At 43.2% G+C, this 25,056-nt stretch overlaps 1 protein-coding gene across 8 annotated transcripts in view; it reads right to left on the minus strand.

Moving 5' to 3' along the window:
- CAMTA1 (calmodulin binding transcription activator 1) overlaps positions 1-25,056 on the minus strand; it is a 2,164,810-nt gene that overhangs the window by 411,648 nt on the left and 1,728,106 nt on the right. For 4 of the 8 annotated variants that reach the window (XM_069742026.1, XM_069742025.1, XM_069742024.1 and 1 more), the window contains exon 7: positions 10,493-10,633. The exons of the other annotated variants lie outside the window; for them this stretch is intronic. In XM_069742026.1, the coding sequence (XP_069598127.1) occupies positions 10,493-10,633 (141 nt within the window). The remainder of the gene's footprint in view (positions 1-10,492; positions 10,634-25,056) is intronic. 8 annotated transcript variants of the gene reach the window in all.

The following is a 25,056-nucleotide window of genomic DNA, read 5'->3' on the forward strand; positions in this document are numbered from 1 at the left end:
TTACATAACAAACCGCCTCTTGTGGATTTATTCTCTGACACTTGTCTTCAACGGAGGAAGAAAACGCTGCTGTTCATTAGTGCAGCAGAAGAAGGGAAAGGTCAAGAATTGGGGCCATTGCTGTTATGGTCCTGACAGCAGCTACAGATAAATACAGCTCGTGTGTGAACGATGCACAATTAATGGGGCTCTCTCGTCAAACGTTATTACATTTCGACACGCTGCAGGATAGGTGAGGCGTGTAGTGCGGCGATGAGATCTAGGTTATTCACCGATGTTGCTAAAATTAACCCCTTCATGACATGAGCAGTACATGTACTGCTCATGTCGTGTCTCCCCCTTTGATGTGGGCTCCGGCGTTGAGCCCACATCAAAGTCGAGACATGTCAGCTGTTTTGAACAGCTGACATGTGCGCGCAATAGCGGCGGGTGAAATCGCGATTCCCCCGCCGCTATTAACCTGTTAAATGCCGCTGTCAAATGCTGACAGCGGCATTTAACCGTCGCGCGGCCGGAAAAGAAGCGCATCGCCAACCCCCGTCACATGATCGGGGGTCGGCGATGCATCAGGATGGTAACCATAGAGGTCCTTGAGACCTCTATGGTTACTGATGCCAGCCTGCTGTGAGCGCCCCCCTGTGGTCGGTGCTCATAGCACACCTGCAATTCTGCTACATAGCAGCGATCTGATGTTCACTGCTATGTAGCTGAGCCGATCGAGTGGTGCCAGCTTCTAGCCTCCCATGGAGGCTATTGAGGCATGGCAAAAGTAAAAAAAAAATGTTTTTAAAAATATGAAAAAAAATAAAAAAATATGAAAGTTTAAATAACACCCATTTCGCCCCATGCAAAATATAATAAAAAAAAAAAAAATCAAACCTACACATATTTGGTATCGCCGCGTTCAGAATCGCCCGATCTATCAGTAAAAAAAAAGTATTAACCTGATCGCTAAACAGCGTAGCGAGAAAAAAATTTGAAACACCAGAATTACGTTTTTTTTGGTCGCCGCGACATTGCATTCAAATGCAATAACGGGCGATCAAAAGAACATATCTGCACAAATGTGGTATCATAAAAAACGTCAGCTCGGCACACAAATATCGAGCCCTCACATGGCCATATTGACGGAAAAATAAAAAAGTTACGGCTCTGGGAAGGAGGGGAGCGAAAAACGAAAACACAAAAATGAAAAAGGGCCGCGGCATGAAGGCAACTCCATATATTTAAAGCGATAAAAAGTTAGGTAACTTTGTAAATACTTTCACTGATGGGAACCATCAGCCGAGCTTTAATAATATAACTAGCAACCAGCGGAATAATTAGCTTTTCTGTCTGGATTCTCTGAATAGAGATTAGAACAATATATAATTAAAAATTAGATAAAGGTAAGAAAGGCAAAGAAAGTTATTATTTTATGCTAATGATGGAATTTTGTTAATTTGCTGTAAAAATGTGAATTTTCCCTTTAAAGTATCATTTTTTTTTTATTTCAGCGCTGGAGTGGTGCTGCTAACGTAAGGTCCCTGCACCTAATATTATACTCGCCACCGCCGCTCCAGTCCCGGTGCAATATTGTGACCGTAACTTCTGACTCATCGGAAGTCATAGGTAATAGTTACAAGCTCTCAATGTAAGTCTAAAGGAGACCCATTCTGGCTCTTGTAGATTTACATTGAAAAGTGACCTATGGCTCACCCACTAAGCCCTGGAGCAATCCGGCAGGTCAACAACCGCCGGAATGGCGCAGATAAAAGATGAAGACAGACATTATGTTGGTATTGTTATGGTTAATATTTAATATCTTGCTTTCATTAACATTTAAACAATTTATATTCAGCTTAATAACTTTGGTTTTCATTTTTGCTTAGCATTACGTTTTTTTCTGTAATTATAACCAAAGTGTAGGTTTTGCTAATTTGGGGAACTGTTTTAGATATTGTCTAGTTTCATAAGTGTAGCTGTACGTTGACCTTATACCCTTATATGCTCGCTGCTGTTATGTTGACCTTAAACTCTTTTATGGTGTTACCATTTTTCAATTCCTTTTTCGAAATTGGTAAAAAAGTATACTTGTCATAGGGCCCAGCAGACAGACTTTGTGTATACTTCCTCTCTGATCGGTCGACCCCTTAATTCGGTTAGACCTGACAAACATCCAAGACTCCTTGCTTCTCCCAAAAAGCTCTCCCTACATAGGGGTTTCCAATAATTTTTGGAATTGAGAGTCCTCAGTCGTTGATGCCTTTTAATGGCTAACTGAAAAGATGGTAACAAATTGCAAGCTTTCGAGACTACACAGGTCTCTTCATCAGGCAAAGACTAACACAACATCAGAAGAATCACATTTATACACCGCACAGAACTGTCATTATGGGAGAGCGATAAACAGTTGCGTCCATAAATATTGGAACAGTTCGTAGATAAGGAGTGAATGTTTTATTGTCCTCTGATTGGGGTCTGGTTCTGTGTTATGATGCCCCATAAGGTCTGAAGAGCAAATTCCTTAATTGATGTAAAAAGACATAAATCCATGCAACACATTAATTCCTGCACTGAGAGCGTCAAAGGTTGTCATAAATTTATACTCCCAGATTCTTCTGTCTCTCTGAGATTTGAAGCTACCTTTTAACACAAGTATTTTCATGTCCATAATGCTATGATCAGGCATACAAAAATGTTTGGCCACAGGTAGATCCATTCTTTTTTCTCTTATTGTGTGGCGGTGAGAATTATGAATAATTAATCCTCAAAGTATCTTTCTAATACTATTACTATTCTCTGAAAGGGCGCGATATGGCAGTGTTGCAGTTGCACTTGGCACCACTATATGTACGCCATTGTCTCTGCCAGTCTGAGATGTACCAATATTACATAATATTGTGCACAAACACCTCTCGAAGACTCACATTTCCAAGTGTTGGGAGAAGTGTTCTGCTCCTTATAAATATTCCTCCCACTTAATACGAGCTATGGCGTAAAGGACATTCTCCAGTAACCTACGTCCTACATTACGGCTGACACTATGCCATGTTTAATGACTGTTTTCTTATAACAAGGTTTCTGTAAATTATCCTGCATTATATTTGCACAAATCTTTGGCTCAAATTCTCCGCCGCTCGCTGTGAAGGCCCATGAATTTTTGATCTTTCTTCTGCTAATTGTTTTCCTTTTCTTCCCAGAAACTTTAATTATTCTATAATGACCCAAAAGGAGATGAAAGGTAATCCTTCCTTACTAATGGCCGTAATTACTTGTGTCAAGAAGCTGGGTCAGTTTCAAGTGCTTGGGAAGAAAGAAAAGGAAAAAAAAAAAAACAATGATTTTAACGTCAAGTGCTTAAAAAAAAATAAAATAAAGAACATTTATCTCGCAATACAATAGCAAGACACAAAACTCTAAACTTGTGCAAACTTTATACAGAAGTGCAGACGACATCACGCGGTGTTTTCATTTTGACACTCCTACGGACTTTTCTCCTCCCACGAGGGGCAAACCCAGAAATCAACGGACCCAATACCCAAAACCGGCATCTCAGAGCTGTATGGATTGTACTACTCTTTTATAAAAAGTTAATTTCTATCATTCCATATAAAGGGACAAAATTCTGCTGATTAACTTATAATTTATCTAAACAAAGGAACCCAGTTTTTCTGAATTTATAATATTCTTAAAGGGAGTCTGTCACCCCCCAAAAAGCTAATTAAAGCACTGATACATATACACATTGGACTATTAAAGTCACACATGTAGCCGAGATTTTAGTTGTACAGTAGCAATAAAAAATATATATATATTGTATGAAAATAGGGCGTTTTGGCGCACCGGCCTTCTCAGTCACCTGTGGCTTTTAATGTGCAGCATTTTAGAGGCAAACATACATGGCTGAGACCATACTGATCGAGAAGCATGTATTCATTGTCACATTCCCTTTAATTTAAGGTTTCCTTTTTAACACACTTGAAAACAAAATGAAGCAACTTTGCAAATAGTCTTCAAAATCACTAAAAATGTTTTATGTATGCAGCTTCTATGCAGAGTTATGTGCCCCCATGCTGGAAAGTTACAAACATGTTTTATAGATATATGCTGCTTAAAGGGGTTGTATGGCATAAGGGGACAAGTCTGAAGTCATTCTAACTGACTGCAGATTAGTGAATCCTCACAGCACGCCCATTGTTAGGGTTCTCCGATCCTGGGAGCGCAAGTGTATAATTTGCATACATGCGTCATGTGCCGACTAGACTTGCAATGCAAGTGTATTAAGTGAGGCTGGGCACGTCTAGTTAGAATGTGGCTGGATTTATGCAAATATTAAACTTGTGGTCACATGACTGCTACTCCCCAGAGAATCCTGACAGCACGCACTGTGAGAATTACTGTATTTTTCTGACTATAAGACGCACTTTTTCCTCCAAATATTTTGGGGGAAAATGGGGGTGCGTCTTATAGTAGCACTATATTTACAAAACGATGCAGCCTCCCTTCCCAGGCTGGTGCGGTGGTCGGGCTCTGTGGTGCAGCGTGGGGGTTCCGCTGGCATTTTCTGAAAGCCCGGAGGCTCCCACAGATCCATTGCTGTGATGTTGTGGCCCACGGGAAAATGGCCGCCAGGGGCGGCGCATGCTCATATTGAGATCTCGTCCCGAGATTTCGGGAACCCAGAGAACCACCGCAGCACCAGTCTGTAATGGAATTTACTGGAGGCTACAGCACCAGCCTGGACTACTGAACAACCCCTGTGACCACGCTCCCCTGTGACCACTCAACCTGTGCTGATTTCCTCCCCCGGTAAGCTGATTTCAAACTGAAAGACCGACCCCATTTGACACATTATTTTTTTCCCCCCTTTTTTCCTTCTGAAAATTTGGGGTGCATCTTATGGTCCGGTGCGTCTTATAGTCCGAAAAATACGGTAAGTAGTCTGCAGTCACATGGAGTGACTGCAGACTTGTACTCCAAAGCTGGACAACCCCTTTAACTTCCACCTCTTTTCTGATAGTAGCATGCTCGGCAATGGATCTGGGAATTTGGAAGTTGCCTTAAGGTCTCCATACACATTAGACTAATGTTGCCCAAACTGAATGATATTGGGTATGGCTGACATTCTAATGAGTATGGGGGCTATGGATGACTGATCATGGGGGAAGATGATGATTGGACATGACTGATTTCGGACTGCTGACTGCATTGTTCTCTCGGATATAAGTCGCCGGACGATGTGTCAGCCAGCGGCTTTCTCGTAGGTTTCTTTGTTGCATAAAATGTTTCCTATTCTGCCCCAACAAAGAATCAAATATTATGATAGCGCTTCCCTTATCTTTCACAATAGAGAAACACTTGTATCACATTGGCAGACTGTATGCCCGGCCTTACTGCAATGCTAATTATTGCAATTATTTCAATAGGATGCCATCTTGTAAACTGACTGCTCGCGTGCTCTTTTAGCCCTAACTTTATTGTATATGAAAGCCCGCTTTTCCTCAGAAATAGCACCACTCTTATGTAGTGGCTGTGTCTGGTATTGCAGCTCAAATACATGGGGTGGAGCTGCAATACCAGACACAGCCACTAAACAGAAGTGGCACTGTTTTCGGAATACAACCTAAACCTTATATTTAAACGGAAACAGTCTCTTTAAATTTGCTATTACTTTCATGATATGGTCCGGAAGGGTTTTGCCCTCTTTTCCTGGACTTCTTATGATGTATATGTAAACTCCATTGTCTTGCTAAGCCCCTGTGTATCTTGTTTTCAATCTGGGTACATATTAGCTGCACTGGCAAACTGAGATATGTTCTTTTTTTGGCTCTTGGGCAATTGTGTTGTTGAATCTGCAAGTATATGAATAATTTGTGCATGGAAGCAAAAGGCCAGTGAGATAGCAATGAATATATGTGAGCATGAAAAAAATCCCATTATGTCTGTGCAACAATAATATAGGCTGCTCCTAATAATACCGCAGGATGGTCGTGCAATAAATATGGAATAGTGAAATAGTACAAGCTGAGGTCATTAAACAGCTGACATCGGTATGGGCTGAGCAGAAAATAGGCGTAAAATACACTGTAAGGAACAGAACAACAGCAAATAATAGTAATGGCAATAAAAATATTAAGAATGGACCGATGTAAAAAGTGTATGGAGCAGAACCCCACAGCTCGGTGCAGCGCTTAGTGGTCACTGCTGGGTACTGCAGATCGGCTCCTATTGAAATGAATACAGTCAGCGGTCACTAAACACTGCACCGAGCTGTGCTGTTCTGCTCCATACACTTTATACATCCATCCAGCACACAGGTAATAATAACTGATTGGTGAGGACCCCCAAATATCTTATATAGATGTCCTATACTAAGGCTAAGTCATATATATAAAAGTGTTGGACAACCCCTTTAATGAACTATTTATCCCATTGACTACTCTGTAGTGATGAGCGAGTATACTCATTGCTCGGTTTTCCTGAGCACGCTCGGGTGGTCTCTGACTATTTATGACTGCTCGGAGATTTAGTTTTCCTTGCCTCAGCTGGATGATTTGCTGCTACTAGCCAGCCTGAGTACATGTGGGGGTTCCCTAGCAACCAGGTAACCAGGCAACCCCCACATGTACTCAGCCTGGGTAGCAGCTGTAAATCATCCAGCCGAGGCGATGAAAACTAAATCTCCGAACACTAACAAATACTCGTAGACCACCCGAGCAACGAGTATATTCACTCATCACTACACTGTGTGCTTCTCAGTACATTTTATTCATTTACAACAATCTATTTATCTATCTATCTATTATCTTTCTATTATCTATCTATCTATCTATTATCTATCTATCTATCTATCTATCATCTATTATCTATCTATCATCTATTATCTATCTATCTACTATATATCTATCTATTTATCTATCTATCTACTATCTATTTATCTATCTATCTATCTACTATCTATCCCTATCTACCTATCATTTATTATCTATCTATGTATTATCTATCTATCTATCTATCTATCTATCTATCTATCTATCTATCTATCTATCTATCTATCATCTATCTATCTATCTTCTATTATCTATCTATCTATCTATCTATCTATCTATCTATCTATCTATCTATCATCTATTATCTATCTATCTACTATATATCTATCTATTTATCTATCTATCTACTATCTATTTATCTATCTATCTATCTATCTATCTACTATCTATCCCTATCTACCTATCATTTATTATCTATCTATGTATTATCTATCTATCTATCTATCTATCTATCTATCTATCTATCTATTATCTACTATCTATCTATCTATCTATCTATCTATCTATCTATCTATTATCTACTATCTATCTATCTATCTATCTATCTATCTATCTATCTATCTATCTATCTATCTATCCTTGAATGAAACACTGCAATATAAAAATCTAATTATATATATTCCACTATTGAATCATAGAAACAATGTAACTGTGTAGAATTAGCATTTTATTATAATAAAAAATATATTAAAATGTGTTAAATCAAATACCGTATTTATGAAACAACAACATAATAATAATAATTATTATTATTATTATTATTGTTATTATTACATTTCATTCTTTACATTTGAGCCTTAATATAAATTGAAATTGTGTAGATTTTCTAGTTTTATAAGAGTAATGGTTTTCCTTTTGTTTTCAAAAACAGCTAAGCATTCTGAGAATTAATTCAATGTTTTTACTAAACCCATATAACCCTTTTAAATGGAATCTGTCACCCCCTGGGACACTTTTTAGCTGTTACTCTGGGCATACAGGTAATAGAAATGTTAATCTAACCTTACCTGTATGCCTCATAGTTGCTTTTTAGATGTGGAGCAATAGACTTTTATTTCCTTATGCTAATGATTTCTTCCAGACTCCGGGGCGTGCGGTGCCTGGTAGAAATCCTGCCTCCTCTCCTTTATACTATCACCCGTCTCCCATGCAGTTGTGGCCCCGGAATCCCGCGCCGGAATCCCGCACATGCGCCCTGCACTCGCTCCACAATCTGTACCTCTTCGCACAAGAACGCTAAATACACTGACCAGAGAGAGAAGGAAGAGGTTCAGATGGTGGAGACTGCTGAAGGCTATGTGTTTCTTGGAGGAGGGTCTCTTACCTTCGTGAACACCCCTTCTTTGGATATATATGATACAAATACAAAAAAAGCATTTTTAAAATGCAAAACAAAATCCCCCTAGAATGGGCTTTTCTAATAAAACAGAATTTCCCTATACAGTTAGGGCCAGAAATATTTGGACAGTGACACAATTTTCGCGAGTTGGGCTCTGCATGCCACCACATTGGATTTGAAATGAAACCTCTACAACAGAATTCAAGTGCAGATTGTAACGTTTAATTTGAAGGGTTGAACAAAAATATCTGATAGAAAATGTAGGAATTGTACACATTTCTTTACAAACACTCCACATTTTAGGAGGTCAAAAGTAATTGGACAAATAAACATAACCCAAACAAAATATTTTTATTCTCAATATTTTGTTGCAAATCCTTTGGAGGCAATCACTGCCTTAAGTCTGGAACCCATGGACATCACCAAACGCTGGGTTTCCTCCTTCTTAATGCTTTGCCAGGCCTTTACAGCCGCAGCCTTCAGGTCTTGCTTGTTTGTGGGTCTTTCCGTCTTAAGTCTGGATTTGAACAAGTGAAATGCATGCTCAATTGGGTTTAGATCTGGAGATTGACTTGGCCATTGCAGAATGTTCCACTTTTTGGCACTCATGAACTCCTGGGTAGCTTTGGCTGTATGCTTGGGGTCATTGTCCATCTGTACTATGAAGCGCTGTCCAATCAACTTTGCAGCATTTGGCTGAATCTGGGCTGAAAGTATATCCCGGTACACTTCAGAATTCATCCGGCTACTCTTGTCTGCTCTTATGTCATCAATAAACACAAGTGACCCAGTGCCATTGAAAGCCATGCATGCCCATGCCATCACGTTGCCTCCACCATGTTTTACAGAGGATGTGGTGTGCCTTGGATCCTGTCCCGTTCCCTTTCTTCTCCAAACTTTTTTCTTCCCATCATTCTGGTACAGGTTGATCTTTGTCTCATCTGTCCATAGAATACTTTTCCAGAACTGAGCTGGCTTCTTGAGATGTTTTTCTGCAAATTTAACTCTGGCCTGTCTATTTTTGGTATTGATGAATGGTTTGCATCTAGATGTGAACCCTTTGTATTTACTGTCATGGAGTCTTCTCTTTACTGTTGACTTAGAGACAGATACACCTACTTCACTGAGAGTGTTCTGGACTTCAGTTGATGTTGTGAACGGGTTCTTCTTCACCAAATTAAGTATGCGGCGATCATCCACCACTGTTGTCATCCGTGGACGCCCAGGCCTTTTTGAGTTCCCAAGCTCACCAGTCAATTCCTTTTTTCTCAGAATGTACCCAACTGTTGTTTTTGCTACTCCAAGCATGTCTGCTATCTCTCTGATGGATTTTTTCTTTTTTTTCAGCCTCAGGATGTTCTGCTTCACCTCAATTGAGAGTTCCTTTGACCGCATGTTGTCTGCTCACAGCAACAGCTTCCAAATGCAAAACCACACACCTAGAATCCACCCCTGACCTTTTAACTACTTCATTGATTACAGGCTAACGAGGGAGACGCCTTCAGAGTTAATTGCAGCCCTTAGAGTCCATTGTCCAATTACTTTTGGTCCCTTGAAAAAGAGGACGCTATGCATTACAGAGCTATGATTCCTAAACCCTTTCTCCGATTTGGATGTGGAAACTATCATATTGCAGCTGGGAGTGTGCACTTTCAGCCCATATTATATATATAATTGTATTTCTGAACATGTTTTTGTAAACAGCTAAAATAACAAAACTTGTGTCACTGTCCAAATATTTCTGGCCCTAACTGTATATAACCTGAACCTTTTCAACGTGCTGATTGTCATTATGTCAAAATATATTATTATCATTATTTATTTATATAGCACCATTGATATTATTTTTAAACTGGAACAAAGGAGTTTGCAAGTTTGCAAAAAGTGAGACTATACACGTCTCCTCGCCTCGCTTGCAAATCCATGATATATTCAAGTAAATTCTAAATGATTGTGGTAAGTGTTTAGTTTGCGCACAATTGTCGCTACTCTGGCACCCCAGGTAATGTCCTTTTGGGCACGTCATTGAGAATGTTTTCATTTTTATAGTTTTTTTTTTGTTTACACTTTTAATTTTGGGTTTATTTATTCACAGGGTGCAGATGTCATCAATGTGCCGTAACCCATATATCAGCAAGCAACCCTTAGCGCTGCCTTATGGACTGATGAAGGTTGACTGTTTGCTATGGGTTTAGACTTTTTTGTTGCACAGTGTTATTAGATAAACCCCATCGCACTCTTCGCTCCACATGAATAAAATCAGCCTTCTGGTGAGAATGGCCGGTGACATTATTAAACAATGGCTAATAGTGAGCGCCCTATGTTAGGGCTCTATAGTTACCTAAGTTGCCAGTGCAGAGACAGTTGTGCGTCCGAGGTTGAGGTTTGCTCTGGTGACTGTCGAGTATCTGCTGAACAAGGTGCTCCACAGAAAACCCTGAACTGCTGTTTCCATTGCTGCACGTCCACTTAATACCGTGAACTGTGGAGAGAATATTGGAGGCCAAAGTCAGAAACAACTTAATTTTTTTGTGTTTTTTTTTCTTTTGTCTCACTATCTCTCTTACAGTGTAAGCAATGCAAGCAGCTAATTGTAGGCAGAAACAATACTCATGAGATCATAAGAACCATGGACACTATTTGCAATAAAAGGGGGGGTATGTAGGTAGGCGTACGGTGACTATTCATGTTATTTCTTTATTGCCATAACTGGATAGGTAGCCCCGATGGAATGGATACACCGATCACCAGATCACCAGATCTTACCCGGATTGACTTTTTCTTTTGGTGATTTATCAAAGATTAATTATAGTAAAAAAAACCATGCACAGTTGTATACCTACGTCTGTACTGTCCATACATACCAATCAGGTTGGCGTCCAATAAAGTGCAGCTGGGCCCCACATTTACCATGTGCCATATAACAATGCCTTCTTATGTGGCAGAGGGACCCTGAGCCTCCGGGACCAGAGTCGGCATCTACACTCCCTATACCTGATCATATTTCAGGTGTTATTTTGTTAGATTAACAATAAGCAAAGAGCGGTCAACAAATGCTCCTGCTGGCAATTCAGCTGCTCCACATCTTCCTCTTCTGGGCTGCTCTATCAACATCATGCTGATTGACAGCCGGCTCCCCGCAGTTAGGAAGCAGGGAGCTGACAGTCAATCAGCATGACGTCATCAGTCAAGCCCGTCAACACAGCGGAGTGGAAGAGAAGCCTCTGCCCTGTGGACATGATGTCAGTGAAAGCCGTAGAATCGCCACGTGGAGAAATCGTTGACCGTTCTGTGCTATGCTGGCAGAGATCAGTGTCAGGCACCTCAGGCAATAGTTAACAACTACCTGCCTGTTACTTCTTAAACCCGTAGTAAACAAAAATATATAGTCCTGTATAACCCCATTGAGAGTGCGCACACATGAGCGTGTAACATGGCCGAGTGCTGTCTGATGTTTTATCAGGCGTGTACTATGGAGGACAGAGAATGAACTTCAATCCAATATTGCAGCCAGCATGCAGCCAGCGGGTAAAGAAAGGGTGAATCAAACACCCGAAAACCCCGCCCCTATGGCTGAAGATTGTTCCCTCCAAATTCAGGTGACAGAGTCCCTTTAAGACTGGAGCGATTGCTGCTGTTTAACTATTTATATGCCGCGCTCAATCATTGACAGCGGAATTTAAACAGTGCGATCATCGGTGCACGCACTCACCAGCGCCCTCTGTGATAAAAGGACGCCAACGAGTTCTCTGTCAGCCTCCTTGGTACTCTTATTAAGCTCATCTATATGTTGTGCTTCAAAGTAGACTGTAATTTATACTATCTACTGCAATGCGATTGATGGTTAAAGTCACCTAACTAGACTAAAAAACTAAAATAAACAATTAAAAAAGTCCCATGGGTTTCCTCAAAAACTACAATAAAAAGTGATCCAAATGTAATATGTAGCCCAAAATAGTATTAAAATAGTATAAAATAGTATTTCCTGTAGCCTTTGTACCTCATTTCCCTTTCCTGTAGCCCCTGTACCTCATTTCCCTTTCCTATAGCCTCTGTACCTCATTTCCCTGTCTTGTAGCCTCTATACCTTATTTCCCTTTCCTGTAGCCTTTGAAAACATATTTCTATTTCCTGTAGCCTCTGTACCTCATTTCCCTTCCTTGTAGTCTCTGTACCTCATTTCTCTTTCCTGTCACCTCTGTACCTCATTTCCCTTTATTGTAGTCTCTGTAACTCATTTTCCTTTCCTGTAGCCCCTGTACCTCATTTCCCTTTCCTGTCACCTTTGTACCTCATTTCCCTTTATTGTAGTCTCTGTCCCTCATTTCCCTTTCCTGTAGCCCCTGTACCTCATTTCTCTTTCCGGTCACCTCTGTCCCTCATTTCCTTTTCCTGTAGTCCCTGTCCCTTATTTCTCTTTCCTGTCACCTCTGTACCTCATTTCCCTTTCCTGTAGCCCCTGTACCTCATTTCCTTTTCCTGTAGCCCCTGTACCTCGTTTCCCTTTCCTGTAGCCTCTATATGTCATTTCCCTTTCCTGTAGCCCCTGTACCTTGTTTCCCTTTCCTGTAGCCCCTGTACCTCATTTCCCTTTCCTGTAGCCCCTGTACCTCATTTCCCTTTCCTGTTGCCCCTGTACCTCATTTCCCTTTCCTGTAGCCCCTGTACCTCATTTCCCTTTCTTGTAGCCTCTGTACCTCATTTCCCTTTCCTGTCACCTCTGTACCTCATTTCCCTTTCCTGTAGCCCCTGTACTTCGTTTCCCTTTCCTGTAGCCTCTATATGTCATTTCCCTTTCCTGTAGCCCCTGTACCTTGTTTCCCTTTCCTGTAGCCCCTGTACCTCATTTCCCTTTCCTGTAGCCCCTGTACCTCATTTCCCTTTCCTGTTGCCCCTGTACCTCATTTCCCTTTCCTGTAGCCCCTGTACCTCATTTCCCTTTCTTGTAGCCTCTGTACCTCATTTCTCTTTTCTGTCACCTCTGTACCTCATTTCCCTTTCCTGTAGCCCCTGTACTTCGTTTCCCTTTCCTGTAGCCTCTATATGTCATTTCCCTTTCCTGTAGCCCCTGTACCTTGTTTCCCTTTCCTGTAGCCCCTGTACCTCATTTCCCTTTCCTGTAGCCCCTGTACCTCATTTCCCTTTCCTGTTGCCCCTGTACCTCATTTCCCTTTCCTGTAGCCCCTGTACCTCATTTCCCTTTCTTGTAGCCTCTGTACCTCATTTCCCTTTCCTGTCACCTCTGTACCTCATTTCCCTTTATTGTAGTCTCTGTTCCTCATTTCCCTTTCCTGTAGCCCCTGTACCTCATTTCTCTTTTCTGTCACCTCTGTACCTCATTTCCCTTTCCTGTAGCCCCTGTACTTCGTTTCCCTTTCCTGTAGCCTCTATATGTCATTTCCCTTTCCTGTAGCCCCTGTACCTCGTTTCCCTTTCCTGTAGTCCCTGTCCCTTGTTTCCCTTTCCTGCAGCCTCTATACGTCATTACCATTTCCTGTAGTCCCTGTCCCTCGTTTCCCTTTCCTGTAGTCCCTGTCCCTCGTTTCCCTTTCCTGTAGTCCCTGTCCCTCGTTTCCCTTTCCTGCAGCCTCTATACGTCATTTCCCTTTCCTGTAGTCCCTGTACCTCGTTTCCCTTTCCTGTAGTCCCTGTCCCTCTTTTCCCTTTCCTGTAGCCCCTGTACCTCGTTTCCCTTTCCTGTAGCCTCTATGTCATTTCCCTTTCCTGTAGCCCCTGTACCTTGTTTCCCTTTTCTGTAGCCCCTGTACCTCATTTCCCTTTCCTGTAGCCCCTGTACCTCATTTCCCTTTCCTGTAGCCCCTGTACCTCATTTCCCTTTCTTGTAGCCTCTGTACCTCATTTCCCTTTCCTGTCACCTCTGTACCTCATTTCCCTTTATTGTAGTCTCTGTTCCTCATTTCCCTTTCCTGTAGCCCCTGTACCTCATTTCTCTTTCCTGTCACCTCTGTACCTCATTTCCCTTTCCTGTAGCCCCTGTACTTCGTTTCCCTTTCCTGTAGCCTCTATATGTCATTTCCATTTCCTGTAGCCCCTGTACCTCGTTTCCCTTTCCTGTAGTCCCTGTCCCTCGTTTCCCTTTTCTGCAGCCTCTATACGTCATTTCCATTTCCTGTAGTCCCTGTCCCTCGTTTCCCTTTCCTGTAGTCCCTGTCCCTCGTTTCCCTTTCCTGTAGTCCCTGTCCCTCGTTTCCCTTTCCTGCAGCCTCTATATGTCAGTTCCCTTTCCTGTAGTCCCTGTACCTCGTTTCTCTTTCCTGTAGTCCCTGTCCCTCGTTTCTCTTTCCTGTCACCTCTGTCCCTCTTTTCCCTTTGCTGTAGCCCCTGTACCTCGTTTCCCTTTCCTGTAGTCCCTGTCCCTCTTTTCCCTTTCCTGTAGCCCCTGTACCTCATTTCCCTTTCCAGTAGTCCCTGTCCCTCGTTTCCGTTTCCTGTAGTCCCTGTACCTCGTTTCCCTTTCCTGCAGCCTCTATACGTCATTTCCCTTTCCTGTAGTCCCTGTACCTCGTTTCCCTTTCCTGCAGCCTCTATACGTCATTTCCCTTTCCTGCAGCCTCTATACGTCATTTCCCTTTCCTGTAGTCCCTGTCCCTCGTTTCCCTTTCCTGCAGCCTCTATACGTCATTTCCATTTCCTGTAGTCCCTGTCCCTCGTTTCCCTTTCCTGTAGTCCCTGTCCCTCGTTTCCCTTTCCTGTAGTCCCTATCCCTCGTTTCCCTTTCCTGCAGCCTCTATACGTCATTTCCCTTTCCTGTAGTCCCTGTACCTCGTTTCCCTTTCCTGTAGTCCCTGTCCCTCGTTTCTCTTTCCTGTCACCTCTGTCCCTCTTTTCCCTTTGCTGTAGCCCCTGTACCTCGTTTCCCTTTCCAGTAGTCCCTGTCCCTCTTTTCCCTTTCCTGTAGCCTCTGTACCTCATTTCCCTTTCCAGTAGTCCCTGTCCCTCGTTTCCCTTTCCTGTAGTCCCTGTACCTCGTTTCCCTTTCCTGCAGCCTCTATACGTCATTTCCCTTTCCTGTAGTCCCTGTACCTCGTTTCCCTTTCCTGCAGCCTCTATACGTCATTTCCCTTTCCTGCAGCCTCTATACGTCATTTCCCTTTCCTGTAGTCCCTGTCCCTCATTTCCCTTTCCTGTAGCCCCTGTACCTCATTTCCCTTTCCTGTACTCCCTGTCCCTTATTTCTCTTTCCTGTAGCCTCTATACATCATTTCCCTTTCCTGTAGCCTCTATACATCATTTCCCTTTCCTGTAGTCCCTGTCCCTCGTTTCCCTTTGCTGCAGCCCCTGTAACCTCGTTTCCCTTTCCTGTAGCCTCTATACATCATTTCCCTTTCCTGTAGTCCCTGTCCCTCGTTTCCCTTTCCTGTAGTCCCTGTCCCTCGTTTCCCTTTCCTGTAGTCCCTGTCCCTCATTTCCTTTTCCTGTAGTCCCTATCCCTCGTTTCCCTTTCATGTAGCCCCTGTACCTCATTTCCCTTTCCTGTAGTCCCTGTCCCTCGTTTCCCTTTGCTGCAGCCCCTGAAACCTCGTTTCCCTTTCCTGTAGCCTCTATACATCATTTCCCTTTCCTGTAGTCCCTATCCCTCGTTTCCCTTTCCTGTCACCTCTGTCCCTCGTTTCCCTTTCCTGCAGCCTCTATACGTCATTTCCCTTTCCTGTACCTTCTGCACCTCATTTTATGATGTTACTCTTTTTCAACATATTTTTACTCATCATTCGATAAAGAAGATTTTATGCTTTATCCATGTGGCTAGACTAAAGATGCATTTTTGGATTATCAAAAGCAGTGTCCACTTTTTGTCATCTTCTCTCATTAAGACTCCACAAGAAATTATCTGTTGGGATTAGTGAACTTCTACTATAGTGTTTTTCTATCAGGGTTCTGTTCAACCCAGGGGTACCTTAGAACAAGGGCTTCCCTAAAAAATAAAAAGCATTGTTCTGGGAGATGGTTGTTGGAATGATAACTCTAGTATGGAGGAACGTCTCATCTGATGTCGAATTCTATAGGATTGTGAAACCCTTTGTTTCAGACATATCCAAAAGTGAGCGTTCTTAAGCTGTCAACAATTTTTACAGAAAATATTTCTTTTTTTTTTTAAATTTTGAACAGTCACCTTTAAAATTTGCAGTAGGTAAAAATCGAATGTTTTACATTCACTTTTTATTCCTACAGTTCTCGGTCCAACAAGCATGTACTCTGTCGTCTGAAGCCGCTGGAATTGTTGTCGTTGTTCCAGCGGGCCTGCCCTGTTCTGCTACCTCCTTGACCCCTGACAGCTGGAACACACTCGCAACCTCATTGTCATTAGTCTCCAGACTCCTGGGATCTCCACTCTTCTATCCTGTCTGCATTTGTCCCTGTCATCATTGATCCTGCGTAACCTCCACATAATCCCGGCTGTCACCAGCCCCGCAGACGAGCTGATATACATAACTGCCCATGAGTTGACTTCTTTCTGAGAAAAGGTTGGAATATCGCCTAATTATTTATCGAGGTCATGAATATTGCTATAGAGTCTGAATAAATCCGCTCATTACTGTGCAGTTAATATATAAAATATACAATATCCAGTGCAATATACGGCATAATGAAGGGATCATGCGGGAAGTGAACTAAATTTCTGCCATTAGTAGAAGAAAGCCTAATCACAGCCCCTTATTCTCAATTAAATGGAATCTAACACTCAGTTTTTTCTACCTCATCTGAGAGCAGTATTATATAGAGACAGAGACCCTGATTCAAGTGATGTACCACTTACAGAGCTGCTTGATGCAGTTTTGATAAAATCCCTGTTTTATCTGCTGCAGATCTAGCAGTTCTCTGAATGCTGAGCCCTGTATAACCCCGCCCACACCTCTGATTGGCAGTTTTCCGTGTACAGGGTGCATAGGCAGAAAGCTGGGGTGGGGTTATACAAAGCTCATGAATATAGAGGAGTAGCTCGCCGCAGATTTACTAGCCCTTTAGTGATAATCATCTGCTTGTAAAACAGTGATTTTATCAAAACTACAGCAAGCAGCCCAGTAAGTGACAAATCACTGGAATTAGGGTCTCTGTTTTTACAATATTCTGCTCTCAAATAAGGTGACAAAACCTGTTGACATGTTCCTTTTAACGCCTTGTGAACACTTTAGCAGGCTTGTCAGTACTGTCATAAAATATACATGTTTCATGAAATAAAATGACTCAAATTACCGGTATGAGAAATTTTTCAGAATGACACACATGCAATAGAAAATTAGCCTGGCTCCATAGTCATGCTACTCGCTTTTTACAGCACATTCAGGGCACTGTGGCATTTAGTATGCTTCACGACTCTTTAGATGACACCGCAATCTCTTATCTTAAAGGAATAAAAAAATACATATAACTCGCAATAAATTTGGCGCACCGCATTACTCCACCTTTTGTCACAATTTGCAATTCTACATTTCCTCCTCTATCATTTTGCAGTATATTACGTCGTAAATAATGTTTTTCTCCTGTGTTCAGTGTTGAGTAATAAAATTGTGCCAAGAGGAGTCCACGATGAGAAGTGACTTCTGCTTCCAGTCAGTTGTCACTTCTAAATCCAATTAGCTATAATAATTAATAATTAGGATGAATATCTTACCTCTCAACTTCTATATTTCTCCCTTGTGAATAATAACACCTATACTCACCACTGGTGCCAGTGCTGTTCCAGCAGCTCAGCACTGGCTCTCCTGGGGACTGGTTATATCATGAGGCCAATCAGCGCTGGCCTCACTCTTCCCGCCTTTGGACGTATCACAGCTCTCAGTTCATGCGGATGTATGTGATCCATCTGAAGGAGAGTGAAGCCAGTGCTGATTGGCAGCAGTGATTGTGTGACATAACAATGTCACACAATCCCCGGGAAAGCCACTGCTGACACCGCTGGAACAGCGCCGGCAACAGAGGTGAGTATAAGTGTTATTTTTTTTAGAAGGGGCGAAACATAGGGATTCAGCAGGGGTTGTTTGAGTAGCGGATAACCCCCTTAAATGTGCAATCACTACTATTTGACTACCTCAGATGGGCAAGAATAAAAAGATCAAGCGTATCTGACTAAAATGATCACTTAAGGTTCCTCCATTAATCAGATGTAATCCGCAGAAGATCCCTGGAACAAGTGTTTCATTATCCTACAGCGCCACCAAAGAGGAAACGAAGCATTTCATGGCGCCCACTGAAATCAATAGGCTGTCCTTATCATCCATGGAGTTGTTGGGTCCTCCAAGGAGTGAGGCTCCTTGGCATACTCTATAAATCCTGGTCAACCGCCTCAAAGAGGATCCAAAAGGAGCCTCACTCCTTGGGGGACCCAACAACTCCATGGATGATAAGGACAGTCTATTGATTTCAGTGGGCGCCATGAAATGCTTCGTTTCCTCTTTGGTGGCACATTAGAATATTATCCATAGGCTTGAAGACATAGAAAGTAGCAAAAACAGAAATATGCCCCATCCTCCGGTCTAGGGCTGCCTACCCGCCACTGCTTTGGTCTTTGTTGACAAGCTGCAGCAGTGACATCATGATGATGGTGCACATGACCACAGCAGCCAATCACTGAGCTCAGCTACTCTGCTGATCTAGACAGCACAAGCTACAGAACCCAATGATTGGCTGCAGCGGTTACATTTCTGTACACTATGCAGCTAATTTTTTTCCTTTGGAAACCTAATAATAATAATAATAATGATAATAGTGATAATAATAATAATAGTAATAATAATTCTAATAATAATAAGTATTATTATTATTATTATTAATAGTAATAATAATAGTAATGATGATGATAATTATAATAATAATAGTAATGATAATAATAATAATAATAGTAATAATGATAATAGTAATAGTAATAATAATGCTAATAATAATAACAATAATAATTATTATTATTAGTAGTAGTAGTATTAATAATAATAGTAATGATGATAATAATAATAATAATAGTAATAATGATAATAGTAATTGTTCTGCCTTCCTCCACGTAGGATGCTGTGTGAATTCCAACATACGGCTAAACCTTCATCCACATCCCAGTAAACAGACTGTGTTGATGCTTAAGTCTTATTTATTAGGGTGATGATAACCAAAACTATAACGTTGAACAACAATGGTGGACAGTATTCATAGTAGATGATCAAATAGTGAATGATGTTGATGTACAAGGTGGATGTTCAGTGAATAATCATAGTGAATGACTGATCATAGTGGATGACTGGTGAAAAACTGTAAAGAATAACAGCATTTCAGTATATGCACATACAGGGTGCAATCACATAAATAACTGGGACATTACAGCAAGAATTATACAGAGTGCATTACACAGTAATTCTAACAGCACTGCCCTATTCTATACAAGAATGCATCTATCTACATGCAGAGTACACCTGAACCTAACTGCAAGCTGCAAAGCACATCTGCCTAACTATATCTGACTATAGGAGCTGCATAAGGCTTAAATACTAACACAAACATAAGATGCATTAAACCTTTATAAACGTACCGAGATCCGTTAGGACAGGGGTAAGAAAGTAAGCGAGACAGGAGCACGTGTGCCTCTCTGCAGATCTCAGGAAAAATGGCTACTGAAGCTTGTCTTCACAAGAAGAATGTGGGCGGAACTAACCCATAAGACATTGCTCTTAGGAGGGAAAGGTTGGTAATCAACATGAAAAGTAGGCAACTGATGACCTCCAGTGGCCACAACTTGAATAACATGATAATTAACTCTTTGCACATTAAGATGGGCAGAACACTCCCCGCTTGGCGTCAACAGATGCCACAATTAGGTTCTTTTGGGGAAAATAATAATACAAGCTCGGTAACGGGTCTGAGGAACAGTTTGTTTTCTCCAAGCTTGCACACTCTGACCTCTACTTTCCGCACTTTCCCATCTTTACTGGGAAGGGTCTTAATGACTAGGCCGAGTGGCCACTCGTTCCGATGTGACTGACTGTCTTTGACGAGTACAACATCGCCAGATTGAATGTTTGAGCGGTCTTTCTGCCACTTTGTCCTGCTTTGCAGAGTGGTGAGATACTGTTTCCTCCATCTATTCCAGAAGACGTTGGACACGCTTTGTACTTGCCTCCATTGTCGTCTGTAGAGGTCTTTGTCATTGAATTCTCTGAGTGGAGCTTTCGGGACACAGGTTTTCTGTGTGAGTAACATTGCAGGAGTAAGGATGGATGGATCTCCAGAATCACTAGAAAGTGCTGTCTTGTAGGACAGAGTTACAAGAAATAGACAAGCTATAACTCGAACAAGTGACTTCCAGGTGGAGAACCTGCTGAACAGGTGAGATTCGAGGTGGCAGCTTGAAATCTCTGTATGTAGAGCAGACACTTGAGGTCGGATCTCTTCGTCTGCGTCTGGACCCACTAGTTCGAAAGTTTCAGGCCTGCTGATGTGGGACATCGAACGGTACAAAGAGGTAGGGCCTGTGAACCATGAAGTGTCCTTCAGATGACTGGGTGCAACGGATCTAGTCGTGTGGTCCGCAGGATTGTGGTTAGTAGGTACGTAGTGCCACTGATTAGGGTCGGTGGATCTTCTTATCCGAAGTACCCGGTTGCTGACGTAGACGTAGAAGCGTCGTGTCTCGTTACAGATGTACCCCAGTACCACCTTGCTATCGGTGTAGAACTCTGCATCCCCGATCTTCAGGCCCATCGCATCCGAGACCAGCTCGGCCAACTCAACTGCGAGGACAGCAGCACAGAGTTCCAGTCTGGGTATCGTGTGTTCACGAAGTGGCGCCAATTTCGTCCGGCTCATAACGAACCCGATATGGCATTGTCCGCTTACGTCTGTGGATTTGAGGTACGCTACTGCTGCAATCGCTTTGACTGATGCATCACAGAAAATACAAAGTGTTTGCATTTTGACCTCTGTGGATGGCACAGGAGCATACGGTCGTTTCACACGAAGGTTGGTCAGGGCTTCAAGAGACTTCCTCCACTCTGCCCACAGGTCAGCCTTTCCCGCTGGAAGTGGATCATCCCAATCAGTAGTGTCTTGGGTGAAGTCCCTGAGCATCAGCTTTCCTTGGATGGTTACTGGAGCTACGAACCCCAAGGGGTCGTATAAACTATTCACGAAGGAAAGAACTCCTCTGCGTGTGAAGGGTTTCTCATCCTTGCTGATCTGAAAGGTGAAGGTATCTGTCTTCAGGTCCCACAGCAATCCAAGGCTCCGCTGCATAGGAAGGGGGTCGATGCTGAGGTCTAAATCCTTTAGATCGCTGGAATAGTCTTCAGAGGGAAAGGCTTCCATCAACTCTCGGCTGTTGGAAGAAATCTTGTGTAACCTTAGGTTAGACTGAGCGAGCATGTCACGAGTCCTCTTTAGTAGACTGATCGCGGCCTCACTTGTCGGTGTGGACTTCAAACAGTCATCCACGTAAAAATCCTTTTCCACAAAGGACCTGACGTCCGAGCCATACTCTTCTTCACCCTTTTTGGCAGAATGTCGGAGGCCGTAGATTGCGACCGCTGGGGAAGGACTGTTCCCAAAGATGTGTACCCGCATCCGGTACTCTGCGATGTCTTCGTCCGGGTCGTTCTCACGGTACCAGAAGAACCTCAAGTAGTTTCTGTGTTCCTCTTTGACGAGAAAACAGTGTAACATCTGTTGTATGTCAGCCATAAATGCCACTGAATCTCTACGGAAACAGAGTAATACTTCCAGAAGTCTGTTGTTGAGGTCTGGGCCCGACAGTAAGACATCATTCAATGACACGTCTTCGCATTTGGCACTTGAGTCGAATACCACTCTAATTTGACCTGGCTTCTTAGGATGGTACACTCCGAAGATGGGCAGGTACCAACACTCCTCTCCGTGTCGAAGTGCAGGTGCAATCTCTGCGTGATTGTTCTGGAATATCTTTCCCATGAAGGTAAAGAAATGTTCCTTCGTCTCAGGTGACTTCTGAAGCTTGTGTCTTAGGGAGATGAATCTGCTGTAGACCAATTCCTTGTTGTTGGGTAGGCGTCTCCTCTGAGGTCGAAATGGTAGAGGTGCGACCCAACTATTCGACGTATCCTTGACTATTTGTTCGTCCATGATGTCCAGGAATATCTTGTCTTCTATAGACATCGCTACCTTGTTGTCTTCCTTCGTCCTGTGGAAGACTGTACATCCTATGTGGTCTTGTTCACCTTCACAGGCGTGGTCTTCGTTGATAGGAACTGAGAAAGGGCAAGGTAGGGGAGTGCTGCTCGGTAGTTCCTTTACCAGCAGACTATTGTGACACGGCTGGAAGAGAGATGGACGTCCATTTTCTAGTGTGCTGGTAAGCATACTGTTGACTGAGACCGGCTTGTGTGCTCCTCCTAGACAGACATCTCCTACAATGACCCATCCAAGGTCTTGCCTCTGCGCATATGGAGCATTCAGTGAGCCGTTGATATATTCTCTAGTCTTGTGGACTCGTAGTATATCTCTTCCAAGAAGTAAAGCTATTGGCGCTTCTGGTTCCAACTTAGGTATCAGGTGGGCTATACGCTTCAGGTGGGGGTGAAACGTTGCCACCTCTGGTGAAGGTATCTCAGACCTGTTGTCAGGAATCTGGTTGCACTCCAGGATGGTCGGTAGTGACAGACAGGTCTGGCCATCCATGGACTCCACTTTGTATCCGGTTGCTTTCCTCCCCGCCGTCTCGACGGTACCTGAACATGTCCTAAGGGAGTAGGGAGAACTGGGGCCTACAATGCTGAAGTTGTCAAAGAAGATGGACCTGGCTAAAGACCTATTACTTTGGTCATCTAGGATTGCATATATCTTGAGCGCTTTGTCTCTGTGGCCTGTTGGATAGACTCGGACAAGGCAGATTTTTGAGCAGGATCTTCCTCCCTTGAGTCCCTTACAGATCTCCGTACATTGAGAGGTGACCGCAGGGGTGTCTTCGTCGGTGTTCTTCTGTTTCTCATCGTGCTCCTCTGCTTGTGACAACACTCCTGGAGGTGGTCCAGGATGCAAGGCTGTATTGTGATCCGTGCTGCTGCATTCTGCACATTTCACGCTAGCTCCACAGTTCCTGGCGAAGTGAGAGGTCGTAGCACAGCATTTGAAGCAGATGTTGTTTTCCTTGAGGAAACTTTTGCAATCCTCTAAAGTCTTCTCCCTGAAGGCTCTGCACTTTAGTAGAGGATGTGGTTTCCTGTGTAGAGGACACTGCTTACTGACATCCTGAGGTTTGCTCTCTTCCGTAGGGGGCTTAGTTGTCTTGTGTGGAGGACCTGTGGAATCAATATCAGTTTTATGGACTGCCACGGGTGTCTTACTGGGTTTGACACCAGGGGTAGTGGAGCATGACAGAGTGAAATCAAAACTAGGGTCATTTCTGATCTTGGCTTGCTGGGTGACAAACTCAACAAATACAGCAAAAGGAGGGAATGGTACGTTATGAATTTGTTTATACCGTGAACCATGTATAATCCACCTTTCTTGAAGATTGTAAGGAAGTTTTTGTACTATTGGATTGACACCCCTAGCAGTGTCTAAGAATGCCAATCCAGCCAAGTGACCTTCCTTCTGGGCAACCTGTAACTCTATCAATAAATCATTCAATTCTCTAAGTCTTTGATAACCCTTGGGCCCTATCTTAGGGAAATCATCAATTCTTTTGAATAAAGCATTCTCTATTACTTCTACGGACCCATAGCATTCGTCAAGTCTTTCCCACACTTTACGTAAACCTATGTGTGGGTATTCTATGTTAATGTCTCTTAGTCTTTCAGCATGCTCGACCGATTCAGTTCCAAGCCACTTTACCAGGAGATCTAACTCCTCACTACTAGAAAGGTCCAGTCCCTGAATGGCGTTCTGGAACGAAGCTCGCCACGACCTGTAGTTTTCGGCTTTGTCAGTGAACTTTACAAGTCCTTTTGTTACCAGTTCTCGGCGGGCAAAGAACTTTGCTAAGTCTATGGTGGCTTGATCAGTGTTGGTATGAGCCGGTATGTTATAGCCATGTCTAGTGTGTGGTGCATCACCATACCTGTGAGATGCTCTTGGCTTCGGGCAGTCTGCATAGTACCTTTCTGGTGAAGAAGATGTCTCTTTAAGGTGAGGTGGGAGCTGTACCTTCTTCTCAGTGGAACGGTAGCTGTGGTCGACTCCTCTGTCTTGGACGTCTTCTTGTTTGTAGTAGTGAAGTTCGGGGTTGGATCGATGATAATCGGCGTAGGCTGATCGTTGTAGTCTGTCGAGGGTGCTGTCCATGCTGGAGTGTCGATGAACGTACTCTGCGACGCGCTGAGCTGGATCTTGCTGCTCTAGATCTGTTCCAAGAACGTTGCTGCGTCTCTCATAATCAGGATCCTTCATGGCTTCCAAGTACTCTGCCTTAGCTATTGCAGCTGCTGCCTCTTTGTCTACCATAAGTCTTTCTAGAGACACTTGCAGGCGCGCACCTTCTGCTTCTTGCTCTGCCCGCAAACGTGCATTTTCTGCTTCATGCTCTGCCCGCAAACGTGCGGTTTCGGCTTGCAGGCGTGCAGTTTGTTCTGCCTGCAAACGCACCTTTTCTGCCTCATGCTCTGCTTGTCTCAGCTTTAGATGCATTTCTTTCTCGGCAAAGGAGGACCTCGCTTTGGCTGCTTCAGCTTCAGCACGAGCGACAGCAGCCAGCTCTGCTAATGATGACCTGCTCGAGCTTGCTCGTGACCTCGTCTTGAGTGAGGATGTGCTGTTTCGAGACATTGTGCGCTTAGCTGCGTACTGCTGAGTGTTTTGGCGGGAAACTGAGTCTAGGTGCGGTGAGCTTCCGCGTGGCGGGAATGATGTAGCTCCTCTTGGCGGGCTGCAGTATAGTCCCGCGGCTGTATGGCGGCTGCTGTGATACCCGAATGCGGAGCAGTGTGGGTGTTAGCG

Source organism: Ranitomeya imitator, chromosome 10 (genome assembly GCF_032444005.1).
Source record: "Ranitomeya imitator isolate aRanImi1 chromosome 10, aRanImi1.pri, whole genome shotgun sequence".
In the NCBI taxonomy this organism is placed as follows: Eukaryota; Metazoa; Chordata; class Amphibia; order Anura; family Dendrobatidae; genus Ranitomeya; species Ranitomeya imitator.